The sequence below is a fragment of the Hemicordylus capensis genome, chromosome 6, assembly GCF_027244095.1.
Source record: "Hemicordylus capensis ecotype Gifberg chromosome 6, rHemCap1.1.pri, whole genome shotgun sequence".
Lineage (NCBI taxonomy): Eukaryota > Metazoa > Chordata > Lepidosauria > Squamata > Cordylidae > Hemicordylus > Hemicordylus capensis.
The window spans coordinates 10,703,547-10,724,358 of NC_069662.1; the positions used below are offsets into that span (position 1 = coordinate 10,703,547).

The 20,812-nt window shown below is 42.2% G+C and overlaps 1 protein-coding gene across 1 annotated transcript; it reads right to left on the reverse strand.

The window, feature by feature from the left end:
* Positions 1 to 3,185: 3,185 nt before the first annotated feature.
* Positions 3,186 to 20,090, reverse strand: LOC128332074 (vomeronasal type-2 receptor 26-like). The gene is made up of 6 exons (XM_053266332.1): positions 19,948 to 20,090; positions 14,734 to 14,911; positions 10,301 to 11,149; positions 7,944 to 8,171; positions 6,696 to 6,822; positions 3,186 to 4,087 (listed from the first exon to the last, which is right to left on the reverse strand). Exons 2-6 carry the CDS (start codon positions 14,824 to 14,826, stop codon positions 3,186 to 3,188), a joined length of 2,199 nt encoding a protein of 732 aa, XP_053122307.1. The 5' UTR covers positions 14,827 to 14,911; positions 19,948 to 20,090.
* Between the last annotated feature and the right edge of the window lie 722 nt (positions 20,091 to 20,812).

Sequence of the window (20,812 nt, forward strand, 5' to 3'; positions counted from 1 at the left end):
CATCCTCCCCACTGGACTGGATGACTTAAGAATGCAGGTGTGGGGACTCAAATTTGAATAGATATAGAAGGATAGAATGATGTTAGTTATCTCTGATGTGATCACTTGTTGTTGAAACTTTCTGTTGGGTGAATATTCAAAATATATCTTTTTGCCTGTGTTGTTTATTCAATGAGGTTGCCTCTCTCTCTTATCAGAGTTCAGCTTAGGATCCTATTATTTTTTGGATAAAAATTGTGATAACATGCAGATCATCCTAGGGTTTAACAAACCTTTTATGAATGAGGTGGCAACAACAAACCTTTCTCAGCACTGTACATGGAACCACTGAGTGAAATCATCAGGAAATTTGCAGCAGGTTGTTATCAATATGATGACATACCCAAATCTATTTCTTCATGTCATCATCATCAGGAAATGGGACAGTCAACCCATCATCATCATCTTCATTATGTTGAAAATAAAAGAATCGAAAGATGAATACAAAAAACTGCAGATGATGAATCGACGAGAAAAATGGCACAACAAACCATTGCATGCTCAGTTCTTTAATGACATACAATCAAAAGTCAACAATAGCACAACACAGCAGTGGTTAAAGAAGGGGACATTGAAGAAAGAAATGTAAGGTCTAATTTTTACAGCCCAGGAACAATCACTACGAAAAATGTTAAAAAGCAAAAATGGATAAGACCCAGAAAGACAGTAAGTGTCGGTTATGCAAGGAAGTGGATGAGAAGGTTCGGCACCTGGTATATTGTTGTAAGAAAATTGCACAAACTGATTATAAGGAAAGAAACAACAAAGTTGCTGCAATGATCCACTGGAACTTTTGCAAGAATTACAAATTACCAGCAAGCAAGAATTGGTGGATTCATCCAATTGAGAAGGTCACAGAAAATGAAGAGGCAAAAATCCTTCCAGATTTTCGAATACAAACTGATAGGCATTTAGCACACAATATGCCCGATATGACAGTCATTCAGAAGAATCGCCATGCACCATACAGATGGGTTGGTGGCAGCTGGAGGCAAACCTCTCCCAATTAACCACTCTTCCAGGGAAGTGTGATCTCATCCAGAACAGGAGATCAAATCATCTCCCGAGTTTTGACCCCACATAATGAGTACCTCCATCTTATCTGGATTCAGCCTCAGTTTGTTATCCCTCATACAGCCCATCACTGCCTCCAGGCAGGCTTTTAGGGAGTTACAATGGATCCATTTCAATTATTGCAGTCTGAGGATTTGAACAGGCTGCTTGTAGGGTCCAGCCAACCATGTGTCTCCTGGATCCTTGGGCATCATAGCTGATAAGAGCTAGTCGAAAGGCTATAGCCTGGTGGGTTAATTGGGAAAGGGTTGCCTGCGGCTGCCGCCAACTGTCATAAATCTGTTAGCTCGGCTAACCCAACAGGATTTACAACCCCCTTCAGCACTCCCCCTGTGTGTTAACAGAACGTAGCTGCACGAAGGAAAACAAAAGGCTCACAAAGAAAATAGTAAATGAATCAAGTCCCCTGAACTGAACTAGGTACCATCCCTCTAACAATAACTGAGTAATAATTGAAAAGAAAACAACAGAGCAAGGAATGAAAAAACAACAAAGGACACTAGAGCAAGGAATTAACAGAACAAGAACACAGAGCAGGAAAGAACAGAAAAAGGGCAAACTGGAACTCGGAAAAGTTGAGAATCCAAAGTAGAACATGGTCCACGGTCAGCAAAAGTTGCTAACAGCATCGGTGGAAATCACAGACTGCTTGATATATGGCTCAAGAGATCCAGCAGCCAATCAGGCTTCCCTGAGTCAGCACTTCTGCTTCCTCTCTTGTTATCTCCTACGCCTGCATGTCTCCTACTGAGCTTTCCTTTTGAGACCTCTTCTCAAGACAGATTAAATCCCAGCCTCCTCCTGATCAGGATTCATGTCTGGCAGCTGTTCCAATTCCTGAGCTCCAGAGTCTGGTCTCCCTGCCAAATCCTGTTGCTGTGCCTCTGAGCCCTCACTATCAGGCAAATACTCCCGTTCCTCCTCTGACTCTTCTGAGTTAGAAGTCTGCACCATGACACCAACCCATCTGGTTGCTTCTGGGAACAAGTCTTCTCTGTTGCAGCCCCTGGACTTTGGAATGCGCTCCCTGTTGAAATAAGAGCTTCCCCATCTCTGGCAAATTTTTAAAAGGTACTGAAAACACATTTATTCACCCAGGCTTTTAATTAGATTTAAAGTTTTAAATAATTATCATACTGGTTTTTAAATGTTTTTAATCTTTTAAATGATTTTAATTGTAAACCACCCAGGTTTTGGGCAGTATACGAATATTTTAAATAAATGTTTGAACATAAATGTTCATTATGTATTTGTTCATACATAATGAACAAATAATAATTCCTCATTGTGGGAGGGGGCTGTTCTGTCAGCTTTTAAGAGGTGGTGGTGTGGCCCCTCTTTAAGAGATCCTCCCTAGACCTAGAAGTATTGAATAGCTATTGCCCAGTTGCTAACATACCCTTACTTGGCAAGGTACTGGAGAAGGTGGTGGCGACTCAGCTTCAGGCATGCTTGGAGGAAGCTGATTATTAGGATCCATTCCAGTCCAGCTTCAGGCCTGGTCACAGCACCAAAATGGACTATGTTGCCCCAGTTGATTACCTTTATCAGGAAAGGGACAGAGGCACTGCTACCCTGCTGGTTCTCCTCGATCTCTTGGCGGCTTTTGATACCATTGACCATGGTATCCTTTTGGAAAGGCTTCAGGAGTGACGTCACCGGCAAAGGGGTGTGGTTGGGGCTGCTGAGAGCTCAAGCGAGCTCTCAGCTCATCAGCTCGTCATTTCAGGCAGCGTCGGCTGCCTGATAGGATGTTTTCCCATTTTTCTCCCTTCAGAGATGAAGAAAAAGGGAAAAACTTTCTATCAGGCAGTCAGCGCTGCCTGAAATAACTGCAGGAGAGTTCGCCCGGGCTCTCAGCGGCCCGGGTGTGGGAGGGGGGAGTTCGCTCTGGGCTCCTCTGGAGCCAAAGCCACACCCCATGTACGTGAGGTCATGCACGCAGGCATATGTGGAGGGGGCCTTTGATTGGGGCTGGACCCAGGCCGCTGCTCGGCTGGCTCTGTGACTGCCATTGTTTATAATAGGACCTCCTCATGGATAACGTGGGCAGGATCAGGACCATAACATCTTTAGTTCTTTCTTCTTATCAGCTCTCCCCTTTGGTTCATATCAGGTCTTAGCAAAATTACAAAACATTTTGGGAAAAAGATACAAGAGAGTAACCCAGAACTAGATGCCAAGATGGAAAATATTTCCACAGCTACCATGTATTTCCTGCTTGTGCTCGAGTAGGCTGGAATAAAGGATAACCAGACACTGCAAAAGACCAACATGCTGAAGGTGATAAACTTGGCTTCATTAAAACGGTCAGGTAACTTCCTGGCCAAGAAAGCCAAAATGAAGCTCACTGTAGCCAGGAAACCTAGGAAACTCAGCACAGAATAAAACACGGCAGTGGAGCCTTCATTACATTCCAGGATCATTTCTTTAGCCATGGAGGTCATGTCTAGATCTGGGAATGGTGGGGAAGTTGCTAGCCACACTGTACAAATTGTGACTTGAATGAGAGAGCAGCAAAGAACAATGGAGTAGGCCAATCTCTTCCCCACCCATTTCCTCATGCTGGACCCTGGCTTGGTGGCCATGAAAGCTAGAACTACAATGGCGGTTTTAGCCAAGATGCAAGAAACTGCCACAGAGAAGATGATGGCAAAAGCAGCTTGTCGCAGGAAACATGTGATCCTTTCAGGCTTGCCAAGGAAGAGCAAAGCACAAAGGAAGGAGAGAAGGAGGGAGATGAGGAGAGTGTAGGTGAGGCTGCGGTTGTTGGCTTTTACAATGGGAGTGTCCTTGTGCTTAATGAAGATTCTTAACACAAAAGCTGTGATGAAAGTAAAGGACAGAGCAAAAATGCTCAAACTGATCCCCAATGGTTCTTCATGAGTGAGATAGCTGATGGTCTTGGGGATACAAAAATCCTGGCCATTGTTTGGATAATGATCTTCTGCACATTGGATGCAGTCATCCATGTCTGAAAAAGAATATTCATGGCATATACCTGGCAGTGGAATGTACAGTGCATAGAAATATTATGATCTGCACCTTATGAAGTGCTGTATTAGGACTGTTAGTTCTAAATCTGATGCTCTCCATTTCTTCGTGGAAATATTTTGCCATGGATGGAGAAGGAACAACCCAGATCCTATGACCAAAATCAACAAGAGAAACTCAGTCCTATCACAAGGCCTCTCTTTCAGCTTTACTATTTTGGTTTTGGGCTTAACTGAACCTGAGAAAGGGAGTGAAAGTATCCCAGCCGTTTTAGCCTTCACCTCCCAAATTTTCTTGCCTTCCTTCCGCCTCTTTTTGCCTCTCTGGCTTTCTTCACAGTCTGACTAGAGCCCCTTCATCATTGACTTTGCTCTCCTTATATACCACACCCTGACTTCCTAGTCCTGCCCCTTTCTCCTTCCTCTTCCCTATATGAGCTTCTTTTTTTCCCCTTCCCGCTCTCTGTATTCACCCTCTCTGTATTCTGTATGTAGTTAACAGAACAAGCCCTTTCCCAACCCATCCCAGCCACCTATTTCCCACTGATCATGCCCAAGTACATCTTCTAGTCTTGGGTGGATTACTTCCCTTCTATATTCTATGAAAATGTTGGGAGAAGAATATGAGCAAGAAATTTTGTTAACATTCCAAACAATCCTCAATTTTTCTATTTAAAGAAAAATTATCATGGAACTTTCCCAGATCCCAGACTTTATCATGGGTTTTCTGCAAGGCTTTACTGTGAATTCAAAGTTGCCCCCCAAAACCAATGCAAAAGTGGATTTACCCCCTGGATATAAATGAGGCTACACTCTAAATCCTAATGAAAAACCCAAATCGTGTGTGAAATGCTCCCTGATCCCTCAGAGGGACCTCAGGGTAAATTTGGCCGATATGTGAATCCACACCTCCACTCCAGAGAAGATTTGAACTAAAAGGCAGGTAAAAAGAACTTCCAGGGTGTATTTTTATTTCATCATCTGGCCCAGGATTATGGACAAAAGAAACCAAATAATGGCAACCAGACACAATAATGGTAGGGGGGACTTGAGACTTCATGGGTTCTTGTTGGTGTTTTTTTGTTGTTTTTTTAAGGGAAATCAGAACTGATGCCACCATGTCTAGATCTCTTCCCAAGCACAACACAAATACCAAAACAAATGTCTAATTTTCCATTTCACAATGGATTGTTCACCCCCAGTCCTATTCTTAAAATGCTCCAACAACTACACCATACTTTTCTTTCCTGTGCATAGATGTTAGGGATGTGCAAAAACAGGTTAGATGTCAGAGAGGATGGCTGGTCTTGTGGTAGCAAGCATGACTTGTCCCCTAAAGCTAAGCAGGGTCCACCCTGGTTGCATATGAAAGGGAGACTACAAGTGGGAGCTCTGGAAGTTATTCCCCTCAGGGGATGGAGCTACTCTGGGAAGAGCAAAAGGTTTCAAGTTTCCCCCCTGGCTTCTCCAAGATAGGGTAGAGAGACAGATTCCTGCCTGGCTTGACCCATGAGGAAAGCTGGTCTTGTGGTAGCAAGCATGACTTGTTCCCTTGGCTGAGCAGGGTCTGCCCTGGTTGCATACAAAAGGGAGACTAGAATTGTGAGCACTGTAAGATATTCCCCTCAGGGGATGGAGCCGCTCTGGGAAGAGCAAAAGGTTTCAAGTTTCCCCCCTGGCTTCTCCAAGATAGGGTAGAGAGACAGATTCCTGCCTGCAACCTTGAAGAAGCTGCAGCCAGTCTGTGAAGACAATACTGAGCTAGATGGACCAATAGTCTGATTCAGTATATGGCAGCTTCCTATGTTCCTATATTGAAAGGGTTCAAAATTGAACCATTTCAGTTCAACAGTTTTGGGTCAAACCAAACAACCCACTATTTGGTCCGAACCCAGACAAACCCACCCACCCACCCCCAGCCATTCAGTGTCGTTCCTACCCACAGGCGTATCTAGGGATGGGGCAGCCAGGGCACATGCTGGTTCAGCTCAACCCTGAACTGAACACACACCCAAGTTCCGGGGTTTGACTAACATTTTTTTTTTTTTTAAACCCAGGCCATGCAGGGTCCAACTGCGCAGGCATGGCAGCCTCTAAAATGACCACCCTCCAGGAAATAGGCCCAGAAGGGGCCGAATATTCTCAACCTGGGTGATTTCTAATAGAAGGAAGGCCAGAGGGGGAGGGAGAACCTCTGCAGATCCCCTGCTGCCACCTTGGAGAAGACCCCCAGAGGGGGGTAAGTTTTTTTTTTAAAAAAGTTCATCAAACACCCCACAAACCAAACCGGGGGGGAGGGTTTAAGGGCCTGTACCGCCCTGAGCCATTTTTGGAAGGGTGTTATAGAAATTGAATAAATAAAATAAATAAAAATAAATAAACCAAACTGGTCCGGTGCGGTTTGGGTTTGGTTCGAACTTGAACTGAACCAGGCAGTTTTGTGCTCATCCCTAATCACCACTGAGTTGCCAATAACTTTTTAAGCAATGGGGAGATGCTTAATCACTGTGCTATGAAAACACACACACACACACACACACACACACACAGTCAATATAGTCTATAGGACCTTTACAAGACATCTCTTACCTTTAAGGTTGGAAATTTTTCCTTCTGGGCATGGAAGGCAATCATAGCAGCAAAATGGCTTTCCTTCTCCCTTTGTCCTACTATAACCAGGATGGCAATGGTCATTACACACAGAAAGGGGCTGTGCCTGTCCAAACATGAAAAAAGATAGTGTTTTATTTTGGGGGACTTTGCATCACAAAGACTCCTAATCCTATGCTCCACCCTTTCCTCTGCATTGCTGGTATGCAAGATGAGCATAAGGAAGAGGAGAGGAAAGTGAACAGACTCTGTGGTTGTGGCCAATGAAATGAGCTGTGCTGACTGGCCAATGAGATGAGTCTTCCCCAGCTATTTCAGACTGGGTCTCTTACCTTCTTATTAAATGTCTTGGCATGGTGATACCCAACCCAAAATTTCAGGGCAGTTCTGGCCTTCATTGAACCTGAAAACATTGCATTTTGCCTCCTTACAGGTATTCTAGAATATGTGTGAAAATGCATTGTAGTTGGGACAAGAAAATGGCAGGACACCAGGGAGCTCCTGCTTTGTGAGGGTTTAAGAAGGCCATGGGTATTACTGGAGTCTTTTGCCAAGAACATAAAGGTAGAGCCAACCTTAGATCTGAGGGGTTTCTTGTATCTTCTCCTGCATGTGTGTCCCCTATTTAGGGCTTCCCTTGGTGGTAGTAGTGGCAAGATTTTTGATGTTGTAATGATTTTTACTCCCAAGTAGTCCCATTGATTACATTAGATTCCCCCCACACACACACCTTTTGAGACTACAGGACCTCCAGTAATTTTATATTCATATTTCAGAGCACTGTGCTCTGAATTGTTCTCCTTTCCCCCTTACACAGCAGTGGTCTTTGGTATAAGATGGTGATCCTGTGCAACTGTGCTATTTCAAAAGGATAGTTAAAGAGCCCATGTTATGCTTAGAGAGAAGCACTAGGTCTGCACTGTTTGCCAGTTCAGCTCTAATGGGTGGGTTGCTGAATCACTCAGCAATAATCTTTCAAGTACAACCCTCTTGAAAAGATGATAGCTTCTCACTAGGGACCAAACTTCACTGCCGGGAGGGCAGCACAGCTAGCAGAGCTTAAAGATGCTGGGTGATTGTTTAGGGGCTGGAAAAAGTCTTGGGCAACTATATCTCTATCTGGAAGTTCACGTTTTCATCCAATATCTTACCAATTGAAATATGACAAAACAGAGCTGGAAACAGTGGAAGTGAATGGAGACATCTTCAAATATGCACAGATCCTACCTGGTTAAATCTGCTGGGCCAATGAATGGCATCCTCTTGAATGGTGAATACCTGGTCTGGGGGAGCCTCTGGTTCTATCTTTCCAACTTGAAGTCTACAGAAGGAATGGTTTGGGAATGTGACCCAGTTGATGATGTCCAATCCAGCAACTAATTCCCCATTTTCATCAAAAGAAACCTTCTCCCCAACACTGTTGTTAAATGATCCACGTCTCAGATAGTGGTGGAGCTGTATTGGGAGTGATGAAAAGTGATCCATTTGTTAGGATGTACATGAAAATGTAAAAATACGTTAAGGGTTGTGGTTAGTGGAATTTGCATGCAGTGTTAAAGTTGTAGTTCTGCAAACAAGCTTATAGCTGCTATCCTCATCACCTTCACCATTGCCCATCGATGGTCCGAATGACTTTGGGTGTGTGTTGCCTCTGAAACTGACACATCATGATGATGTCTGTGATTTAGGTGATTTTCTGCAGAGGGAAATGACTTGACTAACAAGCCAGAGGTTGCCAGTTCGAATCTCTGCTGGTATGTTTCCCAGACTATGGGAAACACCTATATAGGGCAGCAGCAATATAGGAGGATGCTGCAAGGCATCATCTCATACTGCGTGGGAGGAGGCAATGGTAAACCCCTCCTGTATTCTACCAAAGACAACCACTGTACTCTGTGGTTGCCAGGAGTCCACACTGACTCAACGGCACGCTTTATCTTTACCCCATTTCAACATTACCTTGTCTAGTTACCTAATTTGCAGCTATCATTGTATATTTTTCCATATAAAATGAAATAAGGATCTTCCTATGAAAACCTTCCATGAATAAATTTTATGCCTCCTTTCTGCTCTCTGATTGGAACTTAGAGATTACTTAAAATGTTTTCTATGGTGGTGTGCAAAAGCTGACCAGAGTTAGTTAACATTCATGAGTTTAAATTGGTTATAGTTAAATCATTTAACATCTATATTTTTATTTCTCTTAGACGTACCTGCCGCTAATTCTATGCGTGGCAGCTCTCCTGAGTGTTCGTAGGGATGCTGGCAGGCGGCCAGAGGAGGTGGCAGGCCAGGCTAGCTGGCGGGAACAGGAGGCGGTGACGGCAGGCAAGCTTGACCCAGCCAGTGGGAGCAGGAGTTGGCAGCCACTACCAGGAGAGGGCAGGTGGGAGGAAATGGCAGGCTGGCTTTACGGCTAGCCCGCCAGCCAGAAACTGTGGAGTGGGGCTGAGAAGTGGGAGTGGGGAGAGAAATCATGGGGGGTGAGAAGCGGCCAGCTGACTTGCCATCCAGAAAGCCGGGTGTGCCGGGGTGGGGGCAGGGAGCGGCATTAGGTGGTCCGGCCGGAGGCGCAGATGCTCTGCACCTGGCCCAGCTAGTTTAACTTTAATTTTCCATTCTTATCTTATTCAACGTAGATCCAAATTTATGTATTCTTTTTATGCTGTCTATTAGCTGTACTACAGTGTAGATTGCATTGCTTTCCTGTTAGCTGGCTTCTATTCTGGATATATGTGAAAACATTTTAATATTCCTGGCTTCTGAGTTGGGATTCATCAATTGATTTATTGACAATAAATCAAAAAATATTGATTTATTGTACTTTTGTATGTTTGATGGTCCCTTTTAAATTGTTACAATACATACATAGCATTTGGCAATACTTCAGCCAATTAAAACAAACAAACAAATATGCGAGGTGATTAAATCCCCTCATATAAAAGTACCCCCTTGAATATGTTATGACAATTCTACAAGACTTGAACTGCTAAGTTATAGTTGTGTCGAATATAATAAATTCACTATAGCCTTAATGTGGGCACGAGTATCAATTAGCTGATGGTAGAATTTGTATGATTATTTTTATATAGTATGCTTCTTCTTAATACCCCAGGGCAGTTAACAAGATGCAACAATAAAACTCAATACATACATTAAAAAGAAGATAAAACAATAAAACTCAATATATACATTAAAAGAACAAAATGTAGCTAAAAATTTAAAAAGAGCAGAGACAGCTTATTGGCAAAAGCCTGAATAAATAAGGGCAGTCTTTGTTTTCTTCCTCAAGGCTGGGAGGGAGTGAATAATGTCGCCGTTATCCGCGAGAGAGTTCCACAGACTGGGGGCAATCGTTGAGAAGGCCCGAGCCTGCATACTTGACAAATGGGTCTCATCAGCTGTCAGCATGTGGAAAACAAAATGTTCAGTTGATCTAGTCAGGTAGGTAGCATCAGCTGGGAGCAAGCAGTCCCATGGAGGCAACAATAGTCCTGGAACAGCAATGCTAAGCTTTCCAATGCCACTTTTAAACAGAGACTGGATTCTCTTTTTGCTCCCACAGATACAGATCAGGAGGTTACCTGCCATGGCAGTTGATACGGAAGGTTTCGTCTGCTTGCATCCACCCTTCCTCTTTGATTAGATTCAGATGAATGCTTGGCATGCAAAGCATATGCCACAGCATAGACAGCATTGTAGACACTATAGCTGTGGCCAGTCATGCTCATTTCAAAAACAGATCCAGGAAGAGTCTCCAACTTCTCCTCCCCGGTGCAGGTTTCCTCAGCCTTCTCATCTGCAATGTTGTTGGGGAAATGACAATTAAATGCATCTTCCCAAAAGACCCTGAGAAAACCATCATCTTTCTCTGAAATTGGGTTTCTCATCTGAAGAAATTGCCGGAATCCTAACACCTCTTTTGTGTGCAATGCAAAGGAAAGAGCCCCATGGAGGGAGTGAAGATCCATACTTCTTTCAGATCCAAGTGATGTGAAATCCATCTGAGCAATCATAATCCAGACTTTACCTTTTGCCTTAACTGGTATATTCTCCAAGTCTGCCAAGTTGTGCATTAGTATGAAAACCAACATGGTCTGTATTTCACCATATATGACCAATGCATTGGCAGTGCTTTCTGAAACAGTGTTCATTTTTGTCAATGCCACCTCCACTGTTGTAGCAATGTCATTGGAAAAAGCAAATGGTGGACCTCTTTCTATAAAGGCAAAGCAGATGCCTCTCTCAGAAAACATATGCAAGTTATCCTGTACAAATCTCTCTCCATTGTCATCTTGCAAATAAATAAACCCAATCCATGTCCACTCAAAATGCAAGAGTAACTGGAGAATCCCCTTGTATTGATGAATCCCCTTTGGAAACATCCAGTGGAGGAAGTCGTTTTTCATCACTTGAGTGCCGCCATATATGAGCTTTAAAAATAAAGAGCAAAGGAAAAGATTTTTTTTCATATAAAACCTGGAATTGAGTTTGTACAGATGCACTCTACAAATTCAAATATTTGCCCCAGTTCTTCCATGCGAAAAGGAAAGAAGAAGGGCAGGTGCCTTGCTGCATTGAAGCTTGGTTCTGCATAACAGGAGGAGAGGGCAGCAGTTTTTTCTTCTCTCCCCTATCTCCCAAAGCTTTAATATTGCTAAAAATATGTCACCAAGGGCTGTGAGACCCTCAGGAATGCATTCCTGGCTGTGTAGAGGGGAATGAAGCATTGTTCCCTCTAAGGTGTGCACGTGTGTGTGCACTCACACATTTTTTGATGGCTGCTCAGTTAATTTTAGATCTTGCTCCGGCGAATCAGAGAGGCCCCACTCTGAATGCGCATGTGCACAAACTGCTTTGATCCTGCCACACAGAACAAAATTCATTCCTTACACATATTTGTATAATTAGAGAGAACACTATAATGAAGTAGAAATCACTTCTCCCTCCTCCTGAGCTCGGCTGCGAGGGCTTGCTCTGATTTCTCCCTCATAGACTCCCGGAAGATTTTGGCCCCTATACCCAACTGTGATCCCAAACAGGTTTCCTGTTTGTCTTCACTGAGTTTTTGACAACATTGAGTTTTCCATATTTTCTGTATATTCTCTACGAAAGAGGAGGAGAAGGAGGAGATGACCAACACCAGCTCTTTCCTGGTAAATATGTCTGCAGCGGATTACAGCCTTTGTCTCAGATTAAGCTCATGTGAGAGAAAGAAAAAAACCTCTCTTAACTTGGCTCTTGGACAAGTACAAATATCTTCCATGTGCAAGCCTACACGTGGTGAGAAAACCAATAGCTGCTGAACATTTGAGGACATGTTTGCACCAGAGAAATCCCCCATTGCCCCCCGCTTTCCCCTTCTTTCATCTTCCGGTAGCATTGGGAATCGATCCTGCTTGAAGCCACTGCCAGACAGTATATGTAGAAAATACTGAGCTAGATGGACCAATGGTCAGACTCAGTATGGCAGCTTCCTATGTTCCTGTGTCCCCCCACATTTAAGCAATGATAAGAGGGAGCAGAGGGTGTGTGTTCATGGGGCTGGAATTTGGCACCCTTTCTCAGGTATACAGAAGTCTTGAGCTTCCACTGTTACGTACTGTGATAATCTGAAATGGCAAGAGATGGCAAATGGCACTGCTTTACTCTAAACAAGGATGTTTTATATCCCCATAAATATCCTCTTGGATCCAGCAAAGAGGCAGCTTTTAAAGTGGTGGATCTCTTCTATTAAGCAAGAGGAAGGCAACTGTCTCTAACGAACTCCAGCATAGCATCTCTCTTGCTGATGTCAATGCTGTGTTTCTTTTTTGACTGTGAGCCCTATTAGGACAGGGAGTCATTAAAAAAAAAATTATTCTATGTGAATCACTTTGGGAACCTTTATTGAGAAGTGGAATATAAGTCATAATAGTAGTAGTAGCAGTCAAAGCTATTCCAGAAATTATTTTATTTTATTTATTGTTAAATTTATACCCCACCTTTCATTAAGAAAATCTCAAGGCAGCTCACAATAAAATTTAAAAACACGATTATAAAGAAGACACCTTAAAATATTGAGCTAAAAAGTATTTATTTATTTATTTATTTATTTATTTTTACATTTCTATACCGCCTTTCGTTAAAAACACAACCCCAAGGCGATTTACAAAAATTAAAACATACAATAAAAAAGCAATAAAAAACATCAAGCTAAAAACATATAAAAACAGCCATAAAAACAATACAACAGATAAAAACAAAGTATAAAAACAAATCTGATTAAAATAATAATAATAAATTAAAACACAAGCATAAAGATAGTACAAAATATAAGAAGCAGCAGTGGAGACAATCATATAAAAGCCTGGGTAAAAAGCCATGATTTCACACACTTTCTAAAAACTGTGATGGAGAGTGAGGAGCGGATACCCACCAGGAGAGCATGCCAGAATCTGGGGGCAGCAACAGAGAAGGCCCTGTCCCGAGTGCACGACTACCAAGCGTCCATTATTGTCAGCACCCAGAGAAGAGTCCCCTCAGATGACTTCATCAAGCAGTCAGCAACCCCTGGGAGCAGGTGGTCCCTCAGGTATCCCGGGCCCAAAACGTTAAGGGCTCCAAAGGTTGAAACCAGCACCTTGAATTGGACCCGGAAATGAACTGGCAGCCAGTGCAACTCTTTCAGAATGGGTGTGATGTGCTCCCACCAGGCAGCTCCAGATAAAACCCTAACTGCCGCATATTACACTCGTTGCAGTTTCCAGATATTCTTCAAGGGCAACCTCACATAGAGCGCATTACAGTAATCTAGCTGTCAAGCGACTAAGGCATGAGTAACCGTGGCCAGATCTGCCTTCTCGAGAAAGGGACGCAGCTGGAGCACTAGTCGGAGCACTAGCCGAATCCGTGTGAAGGCACCCCTGGCCATTGCCTCCACCTGAGCTTCCAAAAGCAGAGCCAGGTCCACTAGTACTCCCAAACTGCGTCTGCATACTTGCTCCTTCAAGGGGAGTGCAACCCCATCCAGAACCGGTAAAATCTCCTCATAAATTCTCCTCAGAAATTAGTTTCACATAAGGACCGAAGAGATATTTCTGAAGTACAGAAGGTGGACTTGTAGGCAGATAACTCTTTGCTGCTGTTTCTTCTATGCAACTGGTATTCAGAAGCACAAGACTGATCACCTTGGTTGGTCTTTTCTACACCTTTTGTAGCTCTACAATATATTTTGTGAGCTTTGGTGATCAGAAACACAAACTATATTCTAACTACAGTGATGCATAGATTTGTATAGGGGCAATACAATATTCATGGTTTTCTTTTGGATCCATTTCATAATGACCCCTGACATTGAATTTGGCTTTTTCAGAATTTCCAAGCATTGGGTTCATGATTTCCTTGAGCCGTCCACCACAATTGCAAGATCTCTCTCATGATTAATCATCACCAACTCCTCAAGCCACATCAGTCTGCACTGAACAAAATTTTCCCAATGCGCATGCACACCTAGAAATTTACCTAACATACATCCCTTTAAACATACACTGATTCATATTTGCCATTTTCTTTTTCAGAAACTGATGCACAGTTTTCCTCATATATTAACCAGCTAATATAAAAAACTGTACAAAGTATTTATGACTTACATGGCATAGAAACTGATGGACATCTTCAGTTGAAACATCAACACGTTTTGAGCACAAGAGAAAAGGTAAAACAACTCAACTCTCATCGTAAACCAGAATTATGTGGATTATTGAAAAAGGGTAGAATATGGACTCAACAACTCCTCTAAATGTACTGATGTTTCTGTGCCAGTATAATTTGTAGTACATTATCCATAAAATGGAACTCTGTAACAGGGGATTCCATAACAGAATCAAGGAGCTATTACCCAATAAAATAGGGAGAGAGAAATGGGTTTCAGGATGAAGGGTGTTATGTAAATGCAATAAGTAAATGTATACATATATTTTAAAAGGACATATGTAAATCTTCTTCTAAACTCCCCTGTTCCAGGAACCCATCTTACCTGTGGAATCTTGTAGATGCAGAGATTCGTTGGTATGGGGAGAGAGACATCAGAGTTTGGTCCCCCAATTACTGCTAAAGGATTGTTCTGCATGTCACATTTGTAGTTTGGGATGAATCTGTTCTTTGTGGAAAGAAGTTCCAGTGAAGCATGAATGGTCCATCTTTGATTAAAATGGCTATTATAGATGTCGAAGCCGAGAGTGATGTTGGATAATATCTTAGGATTGTCATTGATCTCCTTGACAGCAAATACCAAGGCCAAGATGTGCTGGTAATTCTGAGTCAATGCTCTGTAAGGAGAGGAGGACCTCTGCTTCAGAACGTGACACTTGCTATAGTTCAGTTCCATATTTGGGTACCAAGTAAAAGAGCCCTAAAATCACTTTTCAGTTAGGTTTTTAGTGACTCTTAAATGGTTATGAACATTTTACATTTTAAATTGTTCTTAATAGCATATTTATCTTGTTTATATTGTTTTTCTTATTGTGAACTCTCTAGAACCTCTGAATTCTAGAAATTTCAATAGTAACAACAACAACCATAACCACTTTTCCTTAGTTATCCTAGTCCTTTGGAAAGGACACGATAATTAAAGTACCAAATCCAGTCAATAGTATCTGGTAGACTGTGTGTAAATAGAATAATAATAATAATAATAATAATGATGATGATGATGATGATGATGATGATGATGGGACAATCCAATAGATTATAATAAAAAAGCAGGCTGGGTGAAAGAGGACGAAAAATGTAACCAACAAATGCAAGCTCTAATATAAACCCGAATTAATAAGTGAAAGGTCAAAGAAAATTAAAAATTGGACTGCACCAGGAGACAATGAACTGCATGGCTTTTGGCTTAAACACCTAACAAGCCTTCATAAACAACTATCAAAACAGTTCAATCACATTTTGCAAGGAGGTGATATTGAACAATGGTTAACAACTGGGAAAAATCATCTCATCATGAAAGACCCAGCAAAAGGGGCAGTTCCAAGTCATTAAAGACCGATAACCTGCCTGCCAAACATGTTCAAATTATTAACTGGAATAATAGCAGATGAAGTAATGCAACACTTATTAACTAACAAACAGCTTCCAGTTGAACAGAAAGGAAATTGCCCAAACACCAGAGGCACAAAAGACCAGCTGCTGATTGACAAAATGATTTTAGAAAATTTCAAGAGAAGAAAAACGAATCTAAGTGTGGCATGGATTGACTACAAGGCCTTCGACTCATTGCCTCACACATGGATACTAAAATGTTTAGAAACAACTGGTGTCAGCAAAAACATTCAGATATTTATTTTAAAAAGCAATGAGCATGTGGAGTACACAGTTAACAATCAATGGCTATACACTTGGACAGGTTAGCATTAGAAGAGACATTTTTAAAGAGGACTTACTATCCCCTCTGTTATTTCTAATCGCCATGACCCCACTTTCACAAATACTAAACAAAACAGGCCTTGGATACCAAACATCTAAAACATCAAGTCAAATCAACCATCGGCTGTACATGGATGATCTGAAGTTGTATGGAAAGTCCCAGTCAGAAATTGAATCACTGCAAAACACTGTCCGTATATTCAGTAGCGATATAGCAATGGAGTTTGGACTAGACAAGTGTGCTGCATTAATAATGAACAGAGTAAAATTAAGAAAAACAGAAGGAATAGAACTGCCCAATGGAACCAACATCAAGAACCTGGAAGAGAAAGAACATTACAAATACTTGGGCATTCTCCAGGTTGATAACATTGCACACACTGATGTTAAAAGAAAAATTGGAAGTGAATGCATCAGGAGAGTTAGAAAAATCCTCAAGTCCAAACTCAATGGTGAGAACACCATACATGCCATAAACGCCTGGGCTATACCTGTTATCAGATACACTGCAGGAATAATAGACTGGACCCAGGCAGAGCTAGAGATGCTAGATTGTAAGACCAGGAAAATAATGATCATCAATCATGCTCTGCACACCAGGAGTGATGTAGATAGGCTCTATCTCCCTCGCAGCTCAGGTGGAAGAGGAATGCTGCAAGTCCATCAAACTGTAGAGGCGGAGAAAAGAGGCCTTGCAGAATATATAAAGGACAGTGAAGAAGATGCACTTAAGATGGTCAAGAACGAGAAACTATTCAACACCAATGAAACAAAGCAGGCCTACAAGAAAGAACAAGTCAAGAACCAAGCAGAACAATGGAAAAATAAGCCCCTGCATGGTCAATATTTGCAAAATATAAGTAGAAAATCAGACATCACCAAGACCTGGCAATGGCTTAAGAATGGCAACTTGAAGGAAGAAACATAGGGTTTAATACTGGCTGCACAAGAACAGGCACTAAGAACAAATGCAATAAGAGCAAATGTTGAAAAATCCACAGCAAACAGCAAGTGCCGCCTTTGTAAAGAAGCAGATGAAACAGTGGACCACCTAATCAGCTGTTGTAAAAAGATGGCACAGACTGACTACAAACAAAGGCATGACAAGGTAGCAGGGATGATACAATGGAACATCTGCAAAAAATACAAGCTACCTGTAGCCAAAAATTGGTGGGACCATAAAACTGAAAAAGTGGTAGAAAATGAAGAGGTAAAAATATTATGGGACTTCCGACTACAAACAGACAAACATCTGCCACACAATACACCAGATATAACTGTAGCTGAGATGAAAGAAAATCAAGTCAAAATTATCGACATAGCAATACCAGGGGACAGCAGAATAGAAGAAAAAGAAATAGAAAAAAATCACCAAATACGAAGATCTACAAACTGAAATTGAAAGGCTATGGCAGAAAAAGACCAAAATAATCCCAGTGTTAATTGGCACCCTAGGTGCAATTCGAAAACAACTTGAAGAGCACCTCAACACCATAGGGGCCCCAGAAATCACCATCAGCCAATTACAAAAAGCAACTTTACTGGGAACAGCTTATATTCTGCAACGATATCTATAACAACAGCAACAACATTGAGAATAAAATTCAGCCATCCCAGGTCCTTGGGAAGGACTCGATGTCTGGATCAAGCAAACCAGTCAATAACACCTGTCTGACTGTGTAAACAAGGAATAATAATAATAAGTATTCTGTATTAAAATCTATTTGGCCTACTTTGGGGGAGTGAAAAGAAGTATTTGCTCACACCACTGGAAGAAGTGATGTTCAGAATTCACTGTAATCCACATCTGCACTGGAATTGTTATGAGAGATTCTACTTTTTGTAGTATGTACACACACACACACACACAATTCTGACTGTGTAACCTCTTCTAACTGGGAAAGAAGTACTTTCCTAAATCTCATCCTTAGACATGAAGTTATATTCTCAATATGGCTTTAGAGTAGTCCTATTGGTTATATGAGTTGCTTCCCAATCTTTCCAAACTACATAACCCATAATCATATACTGTATATACTCGAGTATAAGCCGAATTTTTCAGCACCCAAAACGTGCTGAAAAAATCAGCGTCAGCTTATACTCGAGTCATCTATCTGCCCGTGCTAAAATGTCCCCCTGTAATAAAGTACCGTACATACTGGTTACAATATACCCCCCTGATGTCTCAATTAATGTAATTTTATTGGCATTTATTTTGATTATTGAAACTCACCAGTAGCTGCTGCATTTCCCACTCTAGGCTTATACTTGAGTCAATCAGTTTTTTGGTTTCTTCGGTAAAATTAGGTACCTCGGCTTATATTCGGATCGGCTTATACGCGAGTATATATGGTATTTTGCTTCAGGGAAGTGCAGCAGTTACCTGCACCCCCAATGCCAACCCCTCATGGTGACTGCATGACTGGCTGAGAACATGAGTTGTTCTCCTCAGTGTCTTCCTCAGAAACCCAACAACTCCTTATCAACTGTTAGGTTCGACTTACAAATATAGCACTGCAGAGGATGCTGCCCAAATAAATTCCAACTTCCTCCAGTAGTTACCAGTTTGGCAATGACTCTTCATTCCTCTTGTGTGGCTTTTTCATCGAACCTTAATTAACTTGTGGTGGCCTGGAAGTAGGGACCCTCCAAACATGCAGCCTGCAGTTCCTACAGTGCTTCATGATTAGCATGACATGCACAATTCAACAGCCATAGTTGCCAATGGATTTTTTTGCTATACAAGCATGATTGCTCAAATTTGCATATTAGTGCAAGAGTCCTCTTGAACAACAGTGCCAGCATTGTTTTAGAACAGCCCATGGTACGCTGAGTGACATGTCAGCCACCATTATCTATATACTTAATTCTCTTATGGCTGACCCCGTAGGGAACGGCCTCCAGAGGCGTCTGGATGCCTGGTGGAACTCTCGTGAGGTCCTGTGAGAGTTCCAGCCAAGGGAGGCAGATGTTGGCAAAGCCGCGGCGCCCGATGCAGCCTGAGGTGGGAGGGGAATGGGTGGTAAGGTGAAGCCACGGCACCCATTGCAGCCTGGGATGGAGGGCAAGAAGAGAGACTGGGTCAGGAGACAGAGGGAGCAGGGACAGGAAGAGAGGCTGGGGCAGCAGGCGGGGAGAGAAAGGGCAAAAAGAGGGACTGGGGCAGGAGGCAGTGGGATGGAAGTCAAAAGAGAGACTGGGGCAGGAGGTGGTGGTGGGAGTGTATTCCAAGTGCACCCAAACTCCTAATGTACAGATGATCTGTGCGGGTTCAGCTAATTATTTGTAGTTATTACAATATTCATGTGTCCCTTTTCAACAATCAATTGTCAGTTCAGTTGACATACCAGAAAGTATGAGGAAATAACTACCTGTCCAAGAGGACTCGCTGTATCACACACACACACACACACACACACACACACACACACACAGAGAGAGAGAGCAAAGCCACTGCAGAGATTTTATGTTGGGCTGAACTGGTTTGTTTTGAAAGTGTTAAAGGATCATCACTTTCAAGGGGGGGCTCTTTGCCCAGGTAGCTGGACAAATAATACCAATTGTTCAAATGACCAGGACATTCTTTAGAGATTGGCATGGATTACAGAAGGAGGTTTGGAATATGGAATATTACAAGGAGGGGGAGGGGGAAGTGAGGAGGGGGGAGGATGCTTTCTTTCAATGAAGGCGTGGATGCAAAGCAGTCATTCCTATTCCAAACTTACAATACACAGAAGGAAAAGCCAATCCGTACGACTGGCCAACCTGAGAATATCATCTGGTGTATGATATACATTTAAAAAATAAAAGAACTACTTCTTACAGAATGTCATCATAAAGTTCAGGAGAGGGCTGTTTTTCAAAAGTTGCTGGAGAGGAAAAGACGTAGATCTGAGAAATGATGCCAATGATGAGGAAGTCTCCTGGCTGATAGAACTTGTGAAGAATAGGAAGAGGGTCAGAGATAATGCAAGAAGCAGCTGGAGCACTCCTTGCCACAGCAGGCAGACACAAGACTATCAGTACCATGAACAACACAATCATGTTTGGATATCTCCCTTCTAGACAACAGCTCACTATTTCATTCATTTGAATGTTCCTCAGTGGCCTGACAAACACACATTTGGCTGATATGAAGCTCAGGCCGCACAACATAAAAAATGTTGAAAAATAGATTTAATCTTGTGTATCTCTAGAACCACCCCTGAATACTACAAGATATATTTATGGAGTCCTTACGTCTTGCTCCTTTAGTGACCACTGGAATTCCTGTGGGATTTGGAGAAGAAGAAGTAATCATCATAGCTAATTAGAAAAATGCAGGGTAGTTAATTATCACCTCAGAATTACAAGTTCTCTTTAATACTTCTACTAAAATGTACAAAACATGTTTCCTTCAACATGTTTTGTACATTTGAGTAGAAGTCTTCTTGCTCCCCTGCAATGGGACAGCCAGAGTCACATGCCCTTAAAATATCCTACACTAAAAGAAAACAAAAAAGTTTTTTTTGGTCCTGTTTGCACGCCATGGGAAAGTTAAAGGAACCTGAGATTGACTTTCCTATATGGACGAATTCATGAAATCCCAGTGCCATCAGAAAAGCAAGCTGAGGTATCCATTTTGAAACTCCATTTTGAAACCTCAGGCTGTGGCGAGTTTTGGTGCTTCTGCCTGAGGTTTATAGCTG